Source organism: Centruroides vittatus, unplaced genomic scaffold (assembly GCF_030686945.1).
Source record: "Centruroides vittatus isolate TY-2023 unplaced genomic scaffold, ASM3068694v2 contig_400, whole genome shotgun sequence".
Taxonomy (NCBI): Eukaryota; Metazoa; Arthropoda; class Arachnida; order Scorpiones; family Buthidae; genus Centruroides; species Centruroides vittatus.
This window is the reverse complement of record NW_027122215.1, coordinates 2,239,715-2,259,312: the sequence shown is the minus strand read 5'-3', so window position 1 is coordinate 2,259,312 and position 19,598 is coordinate 2,239,715. Positions and strand designations below refer to the sequence as shown.

Here is a 19,598-nt window from a genome sequence, read left to right as displayed (position 1 = left end):
ATTGAAATAAACCTACAGTTTAGGTTGATGGGGGGAGTGCTGCAGTGCTACAGCACTAGCGGAAATTTGAATTTGTCGACTGGAATGCTTTTGGCTAACCAATGTTTTGGTTGATTGGTATTTAGATAATCGATGCTCTACTGTAATTGTATAATGAATATTATGAATGATAAATTTTCAAAATTTTAAAATCAGCTTTTCATAATATAATTCATAAAATTATAATATTCATTGAATTTATAAATAATAAAAAATCCACTATAACAGAAATGAATATAAGGGTAAAATAAAAAAATATATATAATAATTTTTATATTTTGGTTATTTCATCTAAAAATCTAGTTTTAATTTTATTTTTTTCAATGATTGGTTTAATTAAAAAAAATAGCAAGAAAATCTATGTATTGAGAATACAGAAATTTATTTAAGAAAATCAATTATAAAGTATGTTGAATAAAAAATTTTTTAATTAACAAAAAACCCAAGTTTGCTGTGTTGAATGCAAGATACTGTTACTATAGAAAATGTTATTACTACATCTGATAGTATGAGTCATGGTTTTGCAATAGAAATTGTTTATTTTTGAACAGTTCATGTTTTGTCTATTCATATATCCTTGAGTTTTCATTCATTTGAAACAGTTATATTGTGATTCTTGCTGTTTATTGAAACAATTTTCTTTATTTAAATAATTTATCTCTGACTTTTTTTAAACTGTACAATGAATAAATATTAGAATTTTAAATAATTATTCTGAAATAATCTATTATATTGAAAAATAATTTTAATGCCTGTCACATCTTTTATCTTAAGTATATTTTGGATGAAAAGTAAACATTGATGGTAATTTTTATTCAAGTAAAACCTTTACTTTTTCAGCAGTTATATAAATGAAGTTTACAGTTTGTCAGTTTTTAATTTTGTATTTTTTTTTTTCTTTCTGCATGTATAAATGTTAAAACTTTTGCTAATTCTAGTTCTTTAAACTTGTTATTCTGTATTATTTACACAATAGAAATCAGTTATCAAATCATGATTGTCTTCAATAATGTTTAAATAGCTAAAATTATAATTTAAAAAATTTAAATCTTATACAGCAGGGATGGGCAACCTGTGGCCTCGGGCTGCATGTGGTGTGCAGTAATATTTTTTGTGGCCCGCATCGCATAAACTATGAATGAATATATCAATTTTCCAGCTTAAGGAAAAGCATGCAGCAAAAATTCAAATGTTATTTGCTACAACTTTTGTGGAAAAACTATTCACATACATTAAATTTAGTAAAAATTAGAACAAGAAACTGGCTAACAGACACATCAAATGTAATTTAAAACTAACAGCGACTAATATTTAACCAAATATTTCCAGTATATTATGTTTACGTCTGCCAGAAGCTAAATTAAGTATACCTATGCTAATTTATAATTAAATATTTGGATGAATAAATAATTGTGATTTATTGACATTTCCCCCTATTCTTGTGTATAAAGGCTCACATCAGTTCAAAAGTTTTGAAATGCAACCCTTACATAGAAAAGGGTTGCCCATCCCTGCTATACAGTATTAGAAGATGTTTGCTGTTTCAAAAAATAACCATGCTTGTATTTGATAGCAATATCTGCATTTTTACTATCTCAAGTACTGGATAATAACAATAAACAGATAACAAAAACTGAAAAATCTAGAATTTCAGCATAAAACTGAAAATTTTACTATGAAACAAATCAAATGGTTTTTGGTAGTTTTAAATTGCTGTTGCCAGATTATAACTTGACATTTGAACATAGAACATCATGTGTAATGGAAAAAAAGTTTAATTTAAAGAATATCTGCTGATTGGATAGAGGTGAAGGTGACATAATTGCCTGTTCTATTTTTAGATTTCATATAAGACCTTCCAAACCTGTACTAATGAATTATCTTTATAATTAATCACAGAATTATTCCTGGGTGCTTTATAAATTTCAAGTGCCTGATGTGGGATAGGTCTGTTGAAAAATGTTAGACATGCTTGGACTGGGTGAGCTTGTACATATCTACATCTAATGCAAAGACTGCTAACATTGTCATAGTTTGTCTTCTAATTGATGTAAAGTGCTCCTGTAGATGTTGGTGTAATAGTCTTGTGCGATGATGGTTTAAAATTACTGAAAATGTTTGTTTTGTATTAAAATTTTCAAAATATACATAATAAACAAAAATCTAGCAAAACAATAAACATTTTAATCAAAAACAAACATTTTCAAATTGCTTTTAGTGACCCCATTTTTGGATTTATACTTATTAATGACTAAGAACAAACTTTAGAACAGAATTTACAAATTTGAAGTAGATGGATTTTTTTTATTGATTGGTTATTGTTTCACTTGCTTATGATATTGTTCATTCACATATACATGAAGTTCTTACATTAATTCAAATAAAGATTTTCATGCCAGTGATACAGTCAGCATCTCTAAAATTTATAGCCCTTGCATGTTTACTGGCTTCATATATTTCCATTCCAGATACTTTAAATGGGATTTTTTCATGATGTACTAGTTGCCCATTATCTAGACAGACCTGAAGCTGATTGTAAGTTGCAAATGTTACCAACACCATTATTGAAAGACTCTTCCTGATTTACTCTTCATGTTCTTTTATTTGTATGCTTAAGGAATACATTGTGGTCCCGATGTATAGTTAAAATACCCAAAAAAGTTGAAATACTTTCCCTGCTCTATTATCTGTTAATGGGATGGAGTAGACTACCTGTAGGTTGCTTCAGTTTTTAAGTTCTTTAGCATTTTTATGTAAAAATACATAGAAGGAATTCTCTTACAGTATATCTATCTTGCATTTATTGACTTTAGCTATTTTGTTATGGATGAAAGTCAGTTGTTTGACATATTTAACCTTTTCCATGCTGGCGATCTACAGCAAATAATTGAGTGGAATTTGTCATGCGGCGCATTTTTTGCAGTTTTTGGATAATTTTTAAATCGCGATATTTCGCTTCAAAATCGCGCTATGTTCAATCTGTTTTTTGTGTTTGATTAAGAACATATCACAGTTTACGATTGTTTAATTTTTAGTTCAATAGAAATTTAAAATAATATTAAAATTTGAAGCTTACGAACAAAAGAAAAAAATAATTAATTTACAGAAAATCGCTAAATTTTGTACATTTGTTAGTTAGATACATCTGTCTTCTTTTAAATAAAAGAAACCGCAGCTCTCTAGCTAGAGCGGGGGAGAAGTTATTGCCGTTATTTACACTTGTCTCTAATTACTTGGCAGGGAGAGGGGTCGATTGTTATCGTAAAGCAACACGTTAAAGTTTATAATCATATATTTCTGCTTAAAATAGTGAATATTCGACACTTTTTTATATTTTTTCAAGGCTTTATACAATAATACACTAAAATAAGCGATTAGTTAAGTTTTCCTGCAATTACGCAATATCCGGAAGTAATGAGTTTTTCGGTAAATTTTTCAGATAGAAGCTTTTGATAAGAAATCTTCTTGTCTAAGTAAAGTCAAATAACATGAAAACTAGTAGAAATACGGCTCTAAAACGACGAACATAGCTATCTTTTAACGTTTGTTTACATTCTGACTTTAATCACGTGGATTGGTTCTTCGCGGGAAAATCCCGACCAAATGGTTTAAAAAAAAACCTCATTCGTTGAAGTTGATTCAGTCATAATACAAAATTACCAATTAGAGCATAATAGGCGTAGAAACAAAATTTTTAAAGCCAATTAACAGCAAGATCTTCCATAGATTTACTATTGGGAGGTGGAGTTTCCTGGGAATATTTATTGCTAGATAGTTTTGAAAACATATTTACTAGCCGAAATACTGTAGAATTAGCTAATTTAATGTCTAAGTACATTAAATTAGTTAATTGATGCTAAAAAACGATTTAAAAAGCGGATTTATTGCGATTGTTTACATTTTACTTGGAAGGTTGAAGACGGGACTTTTCGCGGCAAATTTTTCTTTCACAAGTCTGTGATTAGTTAAAGTAATGTCAACAAAGACAGAAGATACCCAATAAAACTGTAGAAGGAGTTTCCCTTTGATTGTTTTCAGTCAACTGTGTAGTTAACTGGGAAGATTTGCTGTAGAATAATAGGGGGTCCATTTTACCGAAATATTTATGGCCCAGGGGTGATCTGAAAACACTTTTTGGCTTAAACAAAGTCAATCGACCTACAGAAGAGCGAATCAAAGCTAAGATCGCTGGAAAATCGAATATAACGCAAAATAATCGAATTTTTTGATTAATTACGCCTAAAGGCGTATGCCGCATCACGAATTAACGGCAAGTCACGTGACATACGCCTAAAGGCGTATAACCGCATGGAAAGGGTTAACCATCTTAAAAAGCTTCTTCTGGTTCTTTTTCTTAGTGATTGATATTGATGGATTAAACCTCTGATGATTTTTGTAGGATATATGTGTTGCACTGCAATTTGTCTTATATAGTTTAGTTCCTTCCTCTTGTCCTGCATGGAGGAAGAATGGACGAAAGTGTTTTTGATTAGTTCCCAGAGTGCTGCTATTTTGAAGAACAGATCATTTGATTCTGTTAGCATGAACCAGGGGCCTGTATGTAGGTTTATAGAACACCTTGGTATGGATACAGCTGCTTTGCCAGATAAGGAGTATGTCCAGGAAATGGATATTTTGTAGCTTTCTTGTTCTACACCCAGGCAGAGTCCAAAAGGTTTTTATTAAATTGTGTTAAGAATTCCTGTATGTTTTGATTTGCATCTCCAAATAAGAACATCATCCATGTATTGAAGGTATGATGTGTCATATGTTTTTGGAATGGCAGTAGAGCTTGTTTTTCTAGTTGATGAACCACAAGTTTACATAAGATGTCCAAAATTGAACTATCTATAGGGATACACCTTTCTAGTAGATAAGTTACATTTTCAGATTTAAAGAATGAAGAATGGTATGTGATGTCTGCCAACTCAAGAAATCTTCACTGGTGTTTATCTGGGTCTTGAAGTTATTAAATAGAAAGTTGCATTAAGAATAAACCAAACTGTCTTTTGGCATTAAATTTGTTAAGTTTGAAAAGTTTTTAATTACAAGCAAGTACTTTTGACATTTGAAAATGTCATCTTCAGGTTGAGCATTTGATTTATTCTTAATCTAAGTTTGGCATTATTAGAGAGCAAGTTTTTATACATTATGGAAAGTTGCATAGCTCAGAAAAATGTGGTTTTTTGTTTTCATTGAGGAGAACATTGATTCAAAATCACAGTGAAGTTTGGTTTATTGTGGATGAATAAATTGTGATGTTCTACTGAGGCTTCCAAACTTAGTATTGTTTATTCATAATCTTGTAGGTTGTTTTTAATAAATTTGTTGAGATTTTTCTCCAGTTTTTCTTTAGAATCATCAGAGACATTGCCTTGTCTATTACTGGACATAGTTGCATCTCTAGTTTGTATATTTTTGCAAAAGCAAAGATGCAGGGAGTGTGGGTGTTTTGAACAGTAGCATTGCTTAATTTTAAAACTCCAAGTGGTGTGTTTGTGAAATGTCAAACCCTATTTTGTAACTTATCTGTGAGGCCCATGGTAGCTGTCTTGCATTTAGTGTCCTTGATATATGTGAGCTTTCCTATAACATGTCTTTTTTCATTAGGACAATGTTTTTAGATTTATCCACTTTGACTACTGCCACATTATTAGATTTTAATCATTTTTTGGACTCATACAGATTTCCAGTTAGGTGTTCTTATTTGTGTTTGGTGTTGCAAATGCGGAGGGCCTATGATTCAACTGGGAAAAATTCAGTGGGGTACAGTCAGTGTTAACATGGGACTATCCACTCTACTCTTTTCTGAGCATACATTCTCTCAGATGTGCCTTCATGGCAAGCTTTAAGTGATTTTTTATCTTGACATTTTATGTCACATTTTGTAAAAATGATTGAAATTAAAATTTATAAGTAAAACATAAGATTAATTTAATCCAATTTTTTTATATCTGTTTGGTTTAATTAAATAAATAAAAATATTTTTTCTTGTTTAATTAGGTCTAATTGTTGGAGCTATTATTCGTTATGCTGGTGAAGATTCTGAAGTAACACACACAAGAGTCATGGCATTGCCATCATACAATAATACTGGGATGCCACCAGATAGTCTCTTTTTTCCAATGGAAGTCAATAAACAAAGATCAAAAACACAAAAAGAAAATAAAACTTATGCATATGTCTTTAGAGGAGAAGTGACAGATGTTGAAAGTAAGAAGTTAGATCAAAAGGTAACTTAATAAATGTGTTTTAATAATTTAAATTTAATAATTTTTTCATTCATTGTTACTGATTATCCTGTGTACCAGGGCTTCTGAATGGGATCTGTATCAACCTCTTAGGGGTCAATGAAAGTTTGAAAGGTTATCAGTGAGCAAATTAAATACATATTGTACATGCCTGTATAATAGTTCATGTATTTTTTCATTTATTGTATATGTAATTATCTCAAGATAAGTAAAGATTTAAAATATAAATACAAAATATAATTCAAATTTAAATGAGACATTGTTACAATAATCTACTTGATTTATTTTATAGTTAAATATTGATTTATGATTTGGAAGAATTTAATAATTTAAAGAACATTAAATTTGATATTTCTATACAGTAAAACCCTGTTAAAATGATTTTTGAAGGAACTAGCTTGGGAAAAATGTCTTAAGCAGGAAAACATTTTAGATAGGAATGGCAAAAAACTTGTTTTAATTCAGATAATGTACAATGGAACCTTGCGTAATGAGCATAATTTGTTCCAGAATGTTACTCATAAAGTGAAACACTCATTAAGCGAAACAATTTTTCCATTTTTCCAATTTTTCCATTATTAATGTAAAATATGATGATGCATTCTATTCCAAAAAAAAAAAAATACTCAAATATTTTATGTATAATGTTTATTCAAATAAAATTATACAATATACATTGTTAAGGAGCATGAATCATCGTCATCTTTTTTTCTAGCATGGAATGAACTAACCTGAAATGAGAATTCAATTTATAGAAAACAAAAGAAAATTGAAATACAGTAATTTCTAATATTTAATTATAGCCTTTACATAGCCCAGGAATTTGGCATATTGTTTGGCATGTTTATTATATAACATTCAATGATTGTTGATGTTTATATGTAATATGTCTGAACACAAGTTTGGAAAAATGTGTAATCATCAGTGACACTAAGATGCCAGTGGAATGAGTGCTAAACACAGACTGGTGTAGCATGCGCACAATCCGAACACTTCCTCTCTCCTTGTCACTCATTATGTGAAACATCGCTCATTAAGCAAGTCATTTTTTTACAATTTTCTTTGCTCATTATGTGAATTATTTGTTATGAGAGGTGCTTGTTAAGCAAGGTTTCACTGTATTTGATTACTGAAGTACAATGAAATGTAATAGGTAATAGCTACAACTTTTTAAAGTAATATAAATAAACATCACTAAGCCCGATGAGTATATAATGAAATACCAACAATCGCCTTAAAAATTGGGCTATAAACCAAGTAAGGTTATATCTAAATTAATATACTTCTGGAAGCACAGACTCGCTTGGGGTCCAGGTGGTGTAACTGGCAAGCACACCACACGGCAAGCGGAGGTTGCGGGTTCAAGCCCCGCCCCAGGTCAGTTTTTTTATTCCAGAAGGTTCTAAATTTATTTAATATTTACTTAAATTATAATTATTAACTTAGGTAAGAGATGGTGCCTAACGTCTACCTCTAATAACAAATTACTTTATATCAATCATTTAATTAGCTAATTTATAGCCTGATTTTTAAGGTGCTCGTTGGTGTTTCATTTTTAAAGTAAGTATTGATCTAGAGTGGTCTGCTCCTTGTTTTTAGTGCAAGCTTCTAACATGTAAGATTCTAGGAAAACATTGTGTAATTTTTTTGGCTAATACTGTGTGTGTGTGTTTATATATACTTACAATATGATAAGACTGTTTCAACTTCATTGAAAAGCAGAGATACCAGACAGAGACTGCCTATTTATACTATTTTTAAAACCACCATTTAGTCAACTGACTATTTTCTTCTAACCAATCATAGCAATAAATTTAATATTTGAGAAGGAATCATTTTTGAATTCAAATTCAAAACTGTTTACAGTTGAAATTTGTTAGCCAATCAAAAGCATAATTTCAATTTCCAAACATTAAATGGGCAGGAAAATCAGTTAGAAATTGTTTAACTAATGATAAACTAATGGAATCAAACTTAATGAATTTTATTTGTAATCAAAATTTTCAAAACTTCAATTTTAATGTTTTGGGTTGTTAAACTAATTAACTTCATAAATTTTGGTATTAATTCCCTGTTTCAGTAATATTGAACATTATGCCTTCCTTGTTTTGAAACTACAGGATCCCTGTTCATGCAGCTTCTGAGAACACTATATGATCATTTTAAGGGGTAAAAATTGCTTCACAGGACTGAAATTTTTAATATCTCATGTGCATCTTATGCAGGAATTTTAACATTTGTCTTATGGGCAAAATGACAGATCTGCAGAATTTGAACAACTTAGGCAGGAACATCTTAACCAGGTTTTACTGTGTATAAAAATTGCTAACATATTGTACATAAATATGACTAAAATATTTATAAATAAACCAGATTTATTCAGAAACATCTTGGACTAGCAAGTTACAAGCTATGTTTTTTTTTTTTTTTTTTTTTTTTTTTTTTTTTTTTTTTTACACTATACTACCAATCATAAGCAGTGTTGGTTGTATAAAGTTACTTAAAATCAGTAGTAAGCTAAATGTACTTTTACAAGCTACAACTTTAAGAAAAAAAATCATTGCATAAAATCTGTTGTTACAAGTCACACTTGTATATATATGAAAAAATTTTTTGTATTACAAGCATTTTATTACCAAATATACATGAAAGTTGCAAAAACAAATTAGTTTAGTCAGTGTAGTTACAAGCAGTGGTGATATTCGGCGGGTTCGCACAGGTTCGGCCGAACCCATTGTTAAAATTTTCAGTTTCCCGAACCTTGTTAAACACACGGAACATTTCTCAGTGGGTTTGTTTTTTTTAAAAAAATATATTAAAATATGCGTATTATACTCTGTAATACTACTAAACTAGAGCCTTATACCCCGTTCGTACCGAGCATTTCAATCTAGATTGTGAGCAAGGTCAGGGAGTATGTCTAGGTGCGATCTCTCTCGACCATTTCAATCGAGGTTTAATCGCGATCGATTCAAGAGAGTTCTTGATCCAGTCATAAGAGAGATCCCAGAATGCCACGCGCGCGAGATAATACAAGATGGCTGTCGAACACGTGTCGGGCTATGGACAGATGGACAGCAAAAGAAAAAGTATAATGTATCTTGAGAGATGATGACACGTGTGTATTTCCAGAAGTGCCATTTCACGGTAAAGATTACCCCTGCCTAACAAAAAAAAAAAAAGGTCAACAGCCCTAAAGTATTATCGTTACCTGCCCTTCACCCATGGCTCGTTACGTTCCAAGTACGCCACTGATTGTTAGATATACGGTTGCAAGAAAAGGTATTGTATTTATTTTTATTCAAAACTTCCATTTCATTTGTCGGTGATTGTCAGGGAAAAATTTTCTGCTAGCGAACCCCTTGTTAAATATTTCGAATATCACCACTAGTTACAAGTACTATAATTGGTATAAATTTTTACTAAAGCTACATTTTTTTGACTCATGAAGTGATTAAAAGTTTTATTCCTATTGAATTCTCACATTTCAATGTATTTGATTTGGCAGTGATATAATGATTAGGTTTGTGGTGTTTGACATTGTCTAGCAAATCAAATTATGTTTATATCATTGCTAACCTAAACTTAACTGCACATTTAGCCACACTTTTATTGCATTTATGTTTTGCAGTGATGCACCCCTTGTGTGTTGTGCAGTGAAACATTTGCCTGTCATAATTGACAGCCTGTTCCAGGATCTCACTTGATATTTCAGAATGCCTTGAAAGAGAATAGTATATATATTTTTTCAGTGCTACAATTCTGTAATTGACAGTGTTGCCCTAGTTTTATTAGAAGCTGAGAGTATAACAGCTCTCTCCAATAAAAGGACTACAAGGAACAGATATTGGCACTATCATTTAGTGCAAGACCAACATAATATATATTGGGAAAAGGTCTTCCCTGTTACTTTTGAAACAATTGCCTAGACAGAGACTTTTATTGGAGAGGGCTGTTATAATCTCAGCCTCTAATAAAGTTTTATCTAATTTATTATTAAAAAAATTATCAATTAAATAATGTCCACATTTTTCTGTTCTAAAAAAACTTAATAATCCATCTTAATATAACTATGTTCTGCAACATAATTTTATTTATTTATTACAGGGAAATTAACATTCCAGTTTCTCTCTTTTTGATAAAAACAATAAAGTGTAAATTAAGTGGCATTATTTGTTTATAATTATAAATAATGGCACAACTAAGAAATTTGTCTTTTTATTTCACATGTGAATTTCTTTGGTTCCGGTCAACCCTGTCACACATTTGTGATAACTGTTTATATTCCAAAAGATCGGTTAGATCTCTGGAAATCAGGATTCTTGACACCACTTAGTCAATTATGCAAACTAAGACACAAGTGAAACTATAGCCACACTTTTATTGCATTTATGTTTTGTAGTGATGCACCCCTTGTGTGTTGTGCAGTGAAACATTTGCTTGTCATAATTGACAGCCTGTTCCAGAACTTCCGGAATTTAAGGAGGGACTATTTTTATCATGGGTAAGATGGTGGAGTTAGGCAAATGACAATCAGTCAAATAAGTTGTTTAACTATATATTTATTAAGTAAAAGTAAAATAAAATCCTTATATACAATTACAATAAAAGATAAACTCAAAATAATATAAAATAATTAGATATATGAATCTTTCCCTATAAAAAGGAATTCCAATAATCGATTCTCTAATCTGGTGTTTCTCAACGTGGGGTGTATGTCCTACTAGAGGTGACAATTTGAATGTTTTGGAGGGCAATGGGCAAATAATTAATATTTGTTACATTTTTATGTTAAAACATTGCATTTGTCAAAAATATTTTTTTTTGATATGGCAACTCTAATTTTCTGAGAAAAGGATTGCAACACTAATACAAATCAACTATAACTCAACATGTGTCATGTTCAACTAATAAATCTATGAAAAAAGGTTGTCTTGAAGTGCATTAGAAGACAAAACATAGCACTTGTGTGAACTATGATTTGAACCAATTTAAGAATTTAAAGTAGAAATTTGAAAAAAAAGATTTGTAACAAGTTCATTGTTCTCTGGACAAAATGCTAACAAAAGTCGCACTCTTGAAGCTAGTTACGAAATTTCTCTGCTCATAGCTAAATCTGGAAAAGTCCTACTGTTGTGGAGAATTTAATTAAGCCAGCTATATTAGTTTTTCTCAAAGTTCTGGCAAAAGATGACAATGATGTGAAAGACATGCTATGAAGCAATAGCACTGTTAATAAGAGAATAAATAGATGCGATGGCTAAGGATGTAGAAATGTAACTAATTGAAAAGTTGAGAGCAAGAGAATTCTCAGTACAGATGGATGAATCAACTTTAAGAGACGATGAGCCGTATTGATGGTTTATTTAAGATATATTGACAATGGCGAATTTAATAGAGATGATGATCTGTGAAACATTAAAAACCACAACTTCTACTATTGATATATACAATAAGCTAAAAATCTCTACTATATAAAATCAAAAAACCAGATGGTTTTTGTCACAGTATGCCAGAAAATGCCACTAGGGCGTCCCTAGCTATTATTTAAATTAATAATATAAATTATTTTATATTTATTTTATATTTTTACAATATAATTCAGTATATTATTATTTTTATTTGTAATAGGAATTTATTATTGATATGAATTTATTATTTATACCACGGAATGACACCACTGCTGCTACTGAAAAAATGGGCAGTCTGTGTCGGTGTATCGAGCACCAGAAAAGCATAATGGCAAAGCTAGGAATTTCCAGAGTCCATGCGCATGCCCCGATGCCTGCATCAAGGCCTTTCAACTGGCTATAATATAATGTAATAGAAAAATTAGAAGTACGAAATAATCTAATAATCTTAACCTTTGTTGTTATTTTTTGCCTGGGCAACGCCGGGCTTATCTGCTAGTATTTAGATAAAACTCAAATACCAATGAAAAATATAACCCGTGCTGCAGATGGGGCTTCTGCTATGGTGGGCAAGAAACACAGTTGTTTAAAATTAATGAAAGATGACAACCCAGACATGTTTGTACGTTGTGTTATTCACAGAGAGAAATTGGTTTCTAAAAAGCTTTCACCTGCTCTAAATGAGATAATACATTGTTATAAAATGGGTCAACTTTATCAAAGCAAATGCCAAATGTGAATGTCTGTTCAAACAATTTTGTGAGGATAATGCTGAACACAACAGACTATTGCTTCATACTGAAATAAAATGGTTGTCACGAGAAAATTGCATGAAGAGATTCATGGAGCTATTTGATATTAGTGGTGAGTTTTTGAATGACAAATCCAAAACGACTTTCTTAAAATCAATTAATGGTCAAGCATTTCTGAGTTATTTCAGACATCTTCAAAAAATTAAATATTGAGCACTAAATACAAGACTGTGTTATTTATCAAACACTTGGCTTTATTCCACCTCTATTAGTTAGACGAGGTTTTATTTCACTCGTTTCGGGCATTTCTCCCCTCTTCAGTCAACTAATAAAATAATATATACTACATAAATAATATAACATATATCGATAGGTAACACAGAAATTGATTTTGAACGTACCATTAATTCCTTGAACACAAGGGTGCGCTTGTACAGCACAATTTGGACCTTCAAAGTTACGACGACAAGTGTACAGGTTCTACGTACAGCTAATTAAAATGTAAAATTTCTTTAAAATTATATAAACGTACAGGCTTACTTTATAAATTTCAGTATATTAAGCATACTCGATATCTTACTTTTTGAATTGAACGCAATAAATCTTTTATCTTCTTGTTGACAAACTTCATTATTATTATATCTTGACATAACACCAAATCCAAACACTTATTACTTTAGCTAAAAAAAACTCATTTTTCATGTAGCACTAGTTCATTATTGGCATCTGTTTGTTGATCATTTGCATATACTGTTGGTCGTGACAATCTGAATTTACATAATTCACTTCATAGCCAAAAGCAGCCAAATTAAACCAAATCCTCCCATAGTCAAAACCAGCTGAACCTCTTTCTCTAAATTCCTTAAATATGTTTTTTATTTTTTATATTTTATAACTATAATATTCGCAACCAGTTCTTATTTATATTTATACATAAAAATTTTTATTTATAGAATTACTGGAATTTATGATAGCCACACTCTCTTTAAATTTTCTATTATAAGCGTACTTTTCTTTATATAAAATTTTTGCACCATCTTGATCTATATTACAATTATTAAGTAGACAATGATCATGAAATACAGAATTTAACAGATTATATTTTAAGTCAGCAACGTGTTCTTTTAATCTGATATTTAACTTACGTTTTGTTTCTCCAATATAAATACTAGCATTCTTACAAGTACATGGAATTTCATAAATGACATTCTTTGTTTCTTTAACTTCTGTTCTATCTTGCTGTATACTGTTTTTATTTTTTAAACGGGATTTAAGTTTTTCATATTTAGGTGCAAGTTTTATGTCTACCTTCCTTAATTCTTTATTAACCTCTTTATATAATCCTTTTACATATGGAAAACTAATATATTTTACTCCTGAGCCTTGTTTTTCTCTTCTTTGTTTGTCATTGCTGTTTGTTTTATCATTTATTTCTTTTTCCCATTTTTTAATTATCTAATTTGGGTATCCATTTAATACGAATTTATTTTTTAGTTCTTGTATATGTTTAGACATAATATTTGACTTACTGGTTCTATTTTTAATTTTTCCGTATTCCATTGCAAAGACGACTTATTTGATATGTGAAGGTATATTAGAGTTATATTTAATAGTTGTATTGATGGTACAAGGCTTTTTAAAAGGTTCGAATTCAACACTATTTTCATTCCTTGTAATTTTAACGTCCAAATAGTTAATGCTGTTATTAATACTATCTTCTTCTATTTTAAACTGAATTCGCTTATTTAAATTATTTATAAGGACTTCTATCTGGTTAATTGTGATTTCAGAAATGTTGTACATAATCAGAATATCATCAACATATCTTGAAACCGTGCCGATATCTAATACTGATGAGCACTTTTAAAAGTGCTCATCAGTATTAGATATCGGCAAGATATCGTCTTTGCAATGGAATACGGAAAAATTAAAAATAGAACCAGTAAGTCAAATATTATGTCTAAACATATACAAGAACTAAAAAATAAATTCGTATTAAATGGATACCCAAATTAGCTAATTAAAAAATGGGAAAAAGAAATAAATGATAAAACAAACAGCAATGACAAACAAAGAAGAGAAAAACAAGGCTCAGGAGTAAAATATATTAGTTTTCCATATGTAAAAGGATTATATAAAGAGGTTAATAAAGAATTAAGGAAGGTAGACATAAAACTTGCACCTAAATATGAAAAACTTAAATCCCGTTTAAAAAATAAAAACAGTATACAGCAAGATAGAACAGAAGTTAAAGAAACAAAGAATGTCATTTATGAAATTCCATGTACTTGTAAGAATGCTAGTATTTATATTGGAGAAACAAAACGTAAGTTAAATATCAGATTAAAAGAACACGTTGCTGACTTAAAATATAATCTGTTAAATTCTGTATTTCATGATCATTGTCTACTTAATAATTGTAATATAGATCAAGATGGTGCAAAAATTTTATATAAAGAAAAGTACGCTTATAATAGAAAATTTAAAGAGAGTGTGGCTATCATAAATTCCAGTAATTCTATAAATAAAAATTTTTATGTATAAATATAAATAAGAACTGGTTGCGAATATTATAGTTATAAAATATAAAAAATAAAAAACATATTTAAGGAATTTAGAGAAAGAGGTTCAGCTGGTTTTGACTATGGGAGGATTTGGTTTAATTTGGCTGCTTTTGGCTATGAAGTGAATTATGTAAATTCAGATCGTCACGACCAACAGTATATGCAAATGATCAACAAACAGATGCCAATAATGAACTAGTGCTACATGAAAAATGAGTTTTTTTTAGCTAAAGTAATAAGTGTTTGGATTTGGTGTTATGTCAAGATATAATAATAATGAAGTTTGTCAACAAGAAGATAAAAGATTTATTGCGTTCAATTCAAAAAGTAAGATATCGAGTATGCTTAATATACTGAAATTTATAAAGTAAGCCTGTACGTTTATATAATTTTAAAGAAATTTTACATTTTAATTAGCTGTACGTAGAACCTGTACACTTGTCGTCGTAACTTTGAAGTCCAAATTGTGCTGTACAAGCGCACCCTTGTGTTCAAGGAATTAATGGTACGTTCAAAATCAATTTCTGTGTTATCTATCGATATATGTTATATTATTTATGTAGTATATATTATTTTATTAGTTGACTGAAGAGGGGAGAAATGCCCGAAACGAGTGAAATAAAACCTCGTCTACCTAATAGAGGTGGAATAAAGCCAAGTGTTTGATAAATAACACAGTCTTGTGTTTAGTGCTCAACATATAATAAAACACGGTTTCAAGAATATTTAAAATTAAATATGTTAAATAAACAACTGCATGAAGCAAATAAGAAAATGTTAAATAAAACTTTTCACATATGTAAATTAAGAAACAATCTCAAACTATATTTTATTTTTTCTCTATAAATAGTGAAGGTAATTTTTTTTGTAATCTTTTATGTTTAAAGGCTTATTTTATCTAATTGTAAAGAAAATATTTGATATCGAAAACAGTGTTTTCAGTTTATAGTAAATAATTTTTAATTTAAAATGTTTACTTGACAAGAAATCAAAAGTAATAAGTTAATAGTTTCGCTGAAAAGTGAATTTGATCATTATTTTCTCAATAATTTTTGCAAAACATCATATTAAAATTTTTTTTTAATTTCTTAAAAATATTGATACTATAAAAAGATTGAAATTAATGTTTTTACAATGATGATAAGCATTTGTATTAATTTCAATTAATAATAATAAGTGCTAACAATTATATTATTATAATAGATTACCTGTATATGAATATTACACTATTTTCAGGCAACTTTTGATCCAGAAATATTTTTTAACATTATTCTGCCTCCAATTATATTTAATGCTGGTTACAGTCTTAAAAGAGTAGGTAGATATTATGGTAATTATCATATTTACAATTAGAATTAGTTTGTACTTAAACTTGTTTTTTCTAAATAGAAACATTTCTTCAGAAATCTTGGAACAATTATGACTTATGCTTTTGTGGGAACAACTATATCATGTTTTGTCACTAGGTAAGTCACAATTAGAACATTCTGTATACATACTTGCCAACCTTTAGAATGGGGAATAGCTGGGATGTTGGTCAAATAAAAATAAAAATGCTGACAGCATAAAAAGCGAAGAAATTCTTTAACATTGATATTGCACAATGCTTATATATGATATCTTATAAAGCTATTGCCGTAATCACTGTCAAGAGTATGGTAATAGATTTATACTCTTTAACATCACAATTTAATAAAGGTCAAATATTTTACAGTACATGTCATAAATCTACACCTAGATTTATGATGTGTTCCTTCTTGATGTGTCATGAATCTTCATATTGCATGATGAGTGCCTTCTGTTATATGCCTTTGTGCAATGTTTTTGTTTTGTTAATAATTTCTTTTGTTATGGTAAAACATACTCGTGACAGTTGCTGTCAGCCAGTTTATTGACTTTCACTGCAATTATTAAACACAATAATTTTTCTGGTTATTTATTTCCTATCTGTCTTTTCTTACCATACTGAATATCTTTTCCTTTTGCTACACAGTATTGAAGGACTGCCCTGCATTGCTGTGTGCATAAAATTATCATCAGCCTTACTATTTTGCAAAGATTATAAATCTTTCTAAAATAGTAAGACTGATAATAATGGTTCTTTTCTTGAGAAAGTTCATACTATACTGCCTGTATATTCTTAAGTGATGAATCAGATGTTTCTTCTTTTTGGGCAAAGAAACTATAGCACTGCTCAATTATTTGGTATAACTGTAAAAGTAACTCATTTCCTTCCACTGATGAGTTGGCCATAATTGATTTAACTGCCAACATTATGGCACTAAAGTTACCAGAATTGACAATGCAATTTATCTTATCTGCCATTTAAAATTATCACATTTGAGCTAAAATTCTCATAATTCTCATACATATAAAATTATTAATCTTAGTGCTTTCCCAATTGAAGGAATCTGAAAATGTCATTCTGATTCACTTCAGTTGTTCATAATAAAATACACACAATGTCTTCAGCATATATATTAGTGTTAAATGAAGTGTTTGTGATTAATATCAAATTCTTTAAAAACACTGACAAGAGGGAAAAGTGGCCTGTCCACTGATGGAACATACAAAACACTGATGGTTGGCAACTATATTTATATTAGTTGAACAATTATTAATTCATGAAATTTCATAAACTTTAGAAATTGCATGTGTTTTGATATATACTGTATTTTTGCAGAATGACCAGAATGATGCATAAAACCAGAGGAGACCAGCATGCCGAAAACCCTCTGGTTACTGGCATGCCAGTTAAACTGCGACTAAAATATAAAAATTAATCAGATCTAACAAAACTATTTAAATGTTAAAGAAAACATTCTTCCCAGTACAATAAAATAACAACATTGTAATTTAACTGACTTAAAATTAGGAAGAGTGTTTTTGTTCACAAGATAATAAAACAATGACTTATTGACATTAATAGTAATAGTAGCAGTTGGTCAGTGTGGGCTACACTGACCATCTACCTTGACCTTAAGAATAAAACCTTCCTCTCATATTGATTAACTTTGTGTGAAATTTAAGTTGAGACAATTTATGGCAAGTTTCTTAAATTTAATATGTGTATTTTTGGATCAAATTACCTTAAAATAAACATTAAAAAAAGCACTTTCAGAATTTCAGGAGTATTTTATGTCATTAGAAAGAAGACAAAATGAAGAAATTAAACATATAATTGTAGTTTTTGATGTAATGCTGACAGTTTCACAGTTTTAAAATGAATAACTTGTTCATTTTATTTTTATTGCTCCCTCTAGAGAGGGATGTATAACCTCACTTAAACAGGCATGCTGGTTACCATATGGAAATATCTGATTTTATTGTCTCCCCAGATAGACTGACATGCCAGTCATTCTGCAAAACTATGGTGTGTGTGTGTATAATATATATATATATATATACAGAGGATCATCAGAATCTTTTTGTCTCCTTTTTGTTTTTAATTTTTATCCTTTAATATGTGCTTGTGAATATACTTACTTTGCTTAGTACATTGTCTGTGAACTCTATAAGTCTCATGGCTCTTTATTTCCATGCTTTGAAAACTTTGTCACTTTCAGGAGTTACTTTGGTCCACTCCTCGTCCAGCACTTTTCAAGTTCAACACAAGAACTGCCTTGTGACATTTTTAAAAAGCCAAAGGAATTTGTCTGATTGTGTTGGGTGATTTAACAGAGATCTCCTCGTTGGGTATATAATTGATCAGATTTCTTCTTTGCCTACTTGATTTCCCACTATTTGGAAGAACCAATGTGATGCAATGCATTATCATGGTGGAAAATGTTTTTTTATTAATTTCTGATGATGCAATTTTGGCAAATCAGTTTCTAAATATGATTTTAAAACTGTTAATGTAGTATTCTGCATTAACTTTGTTCTTGGGCACAAAAATTAAACTTGGTTGGTAAACCATACATTCAGAAATAGCACAGTGTGAGATCAATAATAATAATAATAATGACACATGCAGAAAATGTCACATCATGCCAGAAACTATACAACACATCACTTCCAGTTGCAAGCTCTTGGCACAGACAGATTATTTACACAGACATAATCAAGTAGCAAATATAATACACCAAGAGCTTGCAAAGAAACACAAATTAGTAGACATTCACGAACCATACTACAAATACATTCCACAGACAGTATTGGAAAACAACATGCACAAAATGTACTATGACAGAGCCATAATCACAGATAAAACAATTTACCACAACAGACCAGACATCACACTCATTGACAAACACAATAAAATCACATACATTATAGACATATCCATTCCAAACACTCGCAATGTACAAAACACATGCACTGAAAAAGTCAGCAAGTACACAGAACTTGCCCAGGAAATAAGGCATCTGTGGAGGATGGATAGGGTGCTTATTGTACCTGTTATTCTCCTCTACAGATGTGATACCACATACACTACACAAAAGCCCTGGGCACATTACAATTGAATAGAAATACATACATCACACTACAGAAGGCCACTATATTGAATACATGTCATATTGTGAATTTCCTGAATACAGACACACACTGATACACTTCTTTAATTTTGGTTACTATGCC

General features: G+C 30.0%; 1 protein-coding gene across 3 annotated transcripts in view; it reads left to right on the top strand.

Moving 5' to 3' along the window:
• The window catches only part of LOC136976436 (sodium/hydrogen exchanger 7-like), a 55,699-nt gene that overhangs the window by 19,120 nt on the left and 16,981 nt on the right, over positions 1–19,598 (top strand). For all 3 annotated transcript variants that reach the window (XM_067271704.1, XM_067271703.1, XM_067271705.1), the window contains exons 2-4: positions 6,043–6,272; positions 16,254–16,331; positions 16,407–16,483. In XM_067271704.1, the coding sequence (XP_067127805.1) occupies positions 6,043–6,272; positions 16,254–16,331; positions 16,407–16,483 (385 nt within the window). The remainder of the gene's footprint in view (positions 1–6,042; positions 6,273–16,253; positions 16,332–16,406; positions 16,484–19,598) is intronic.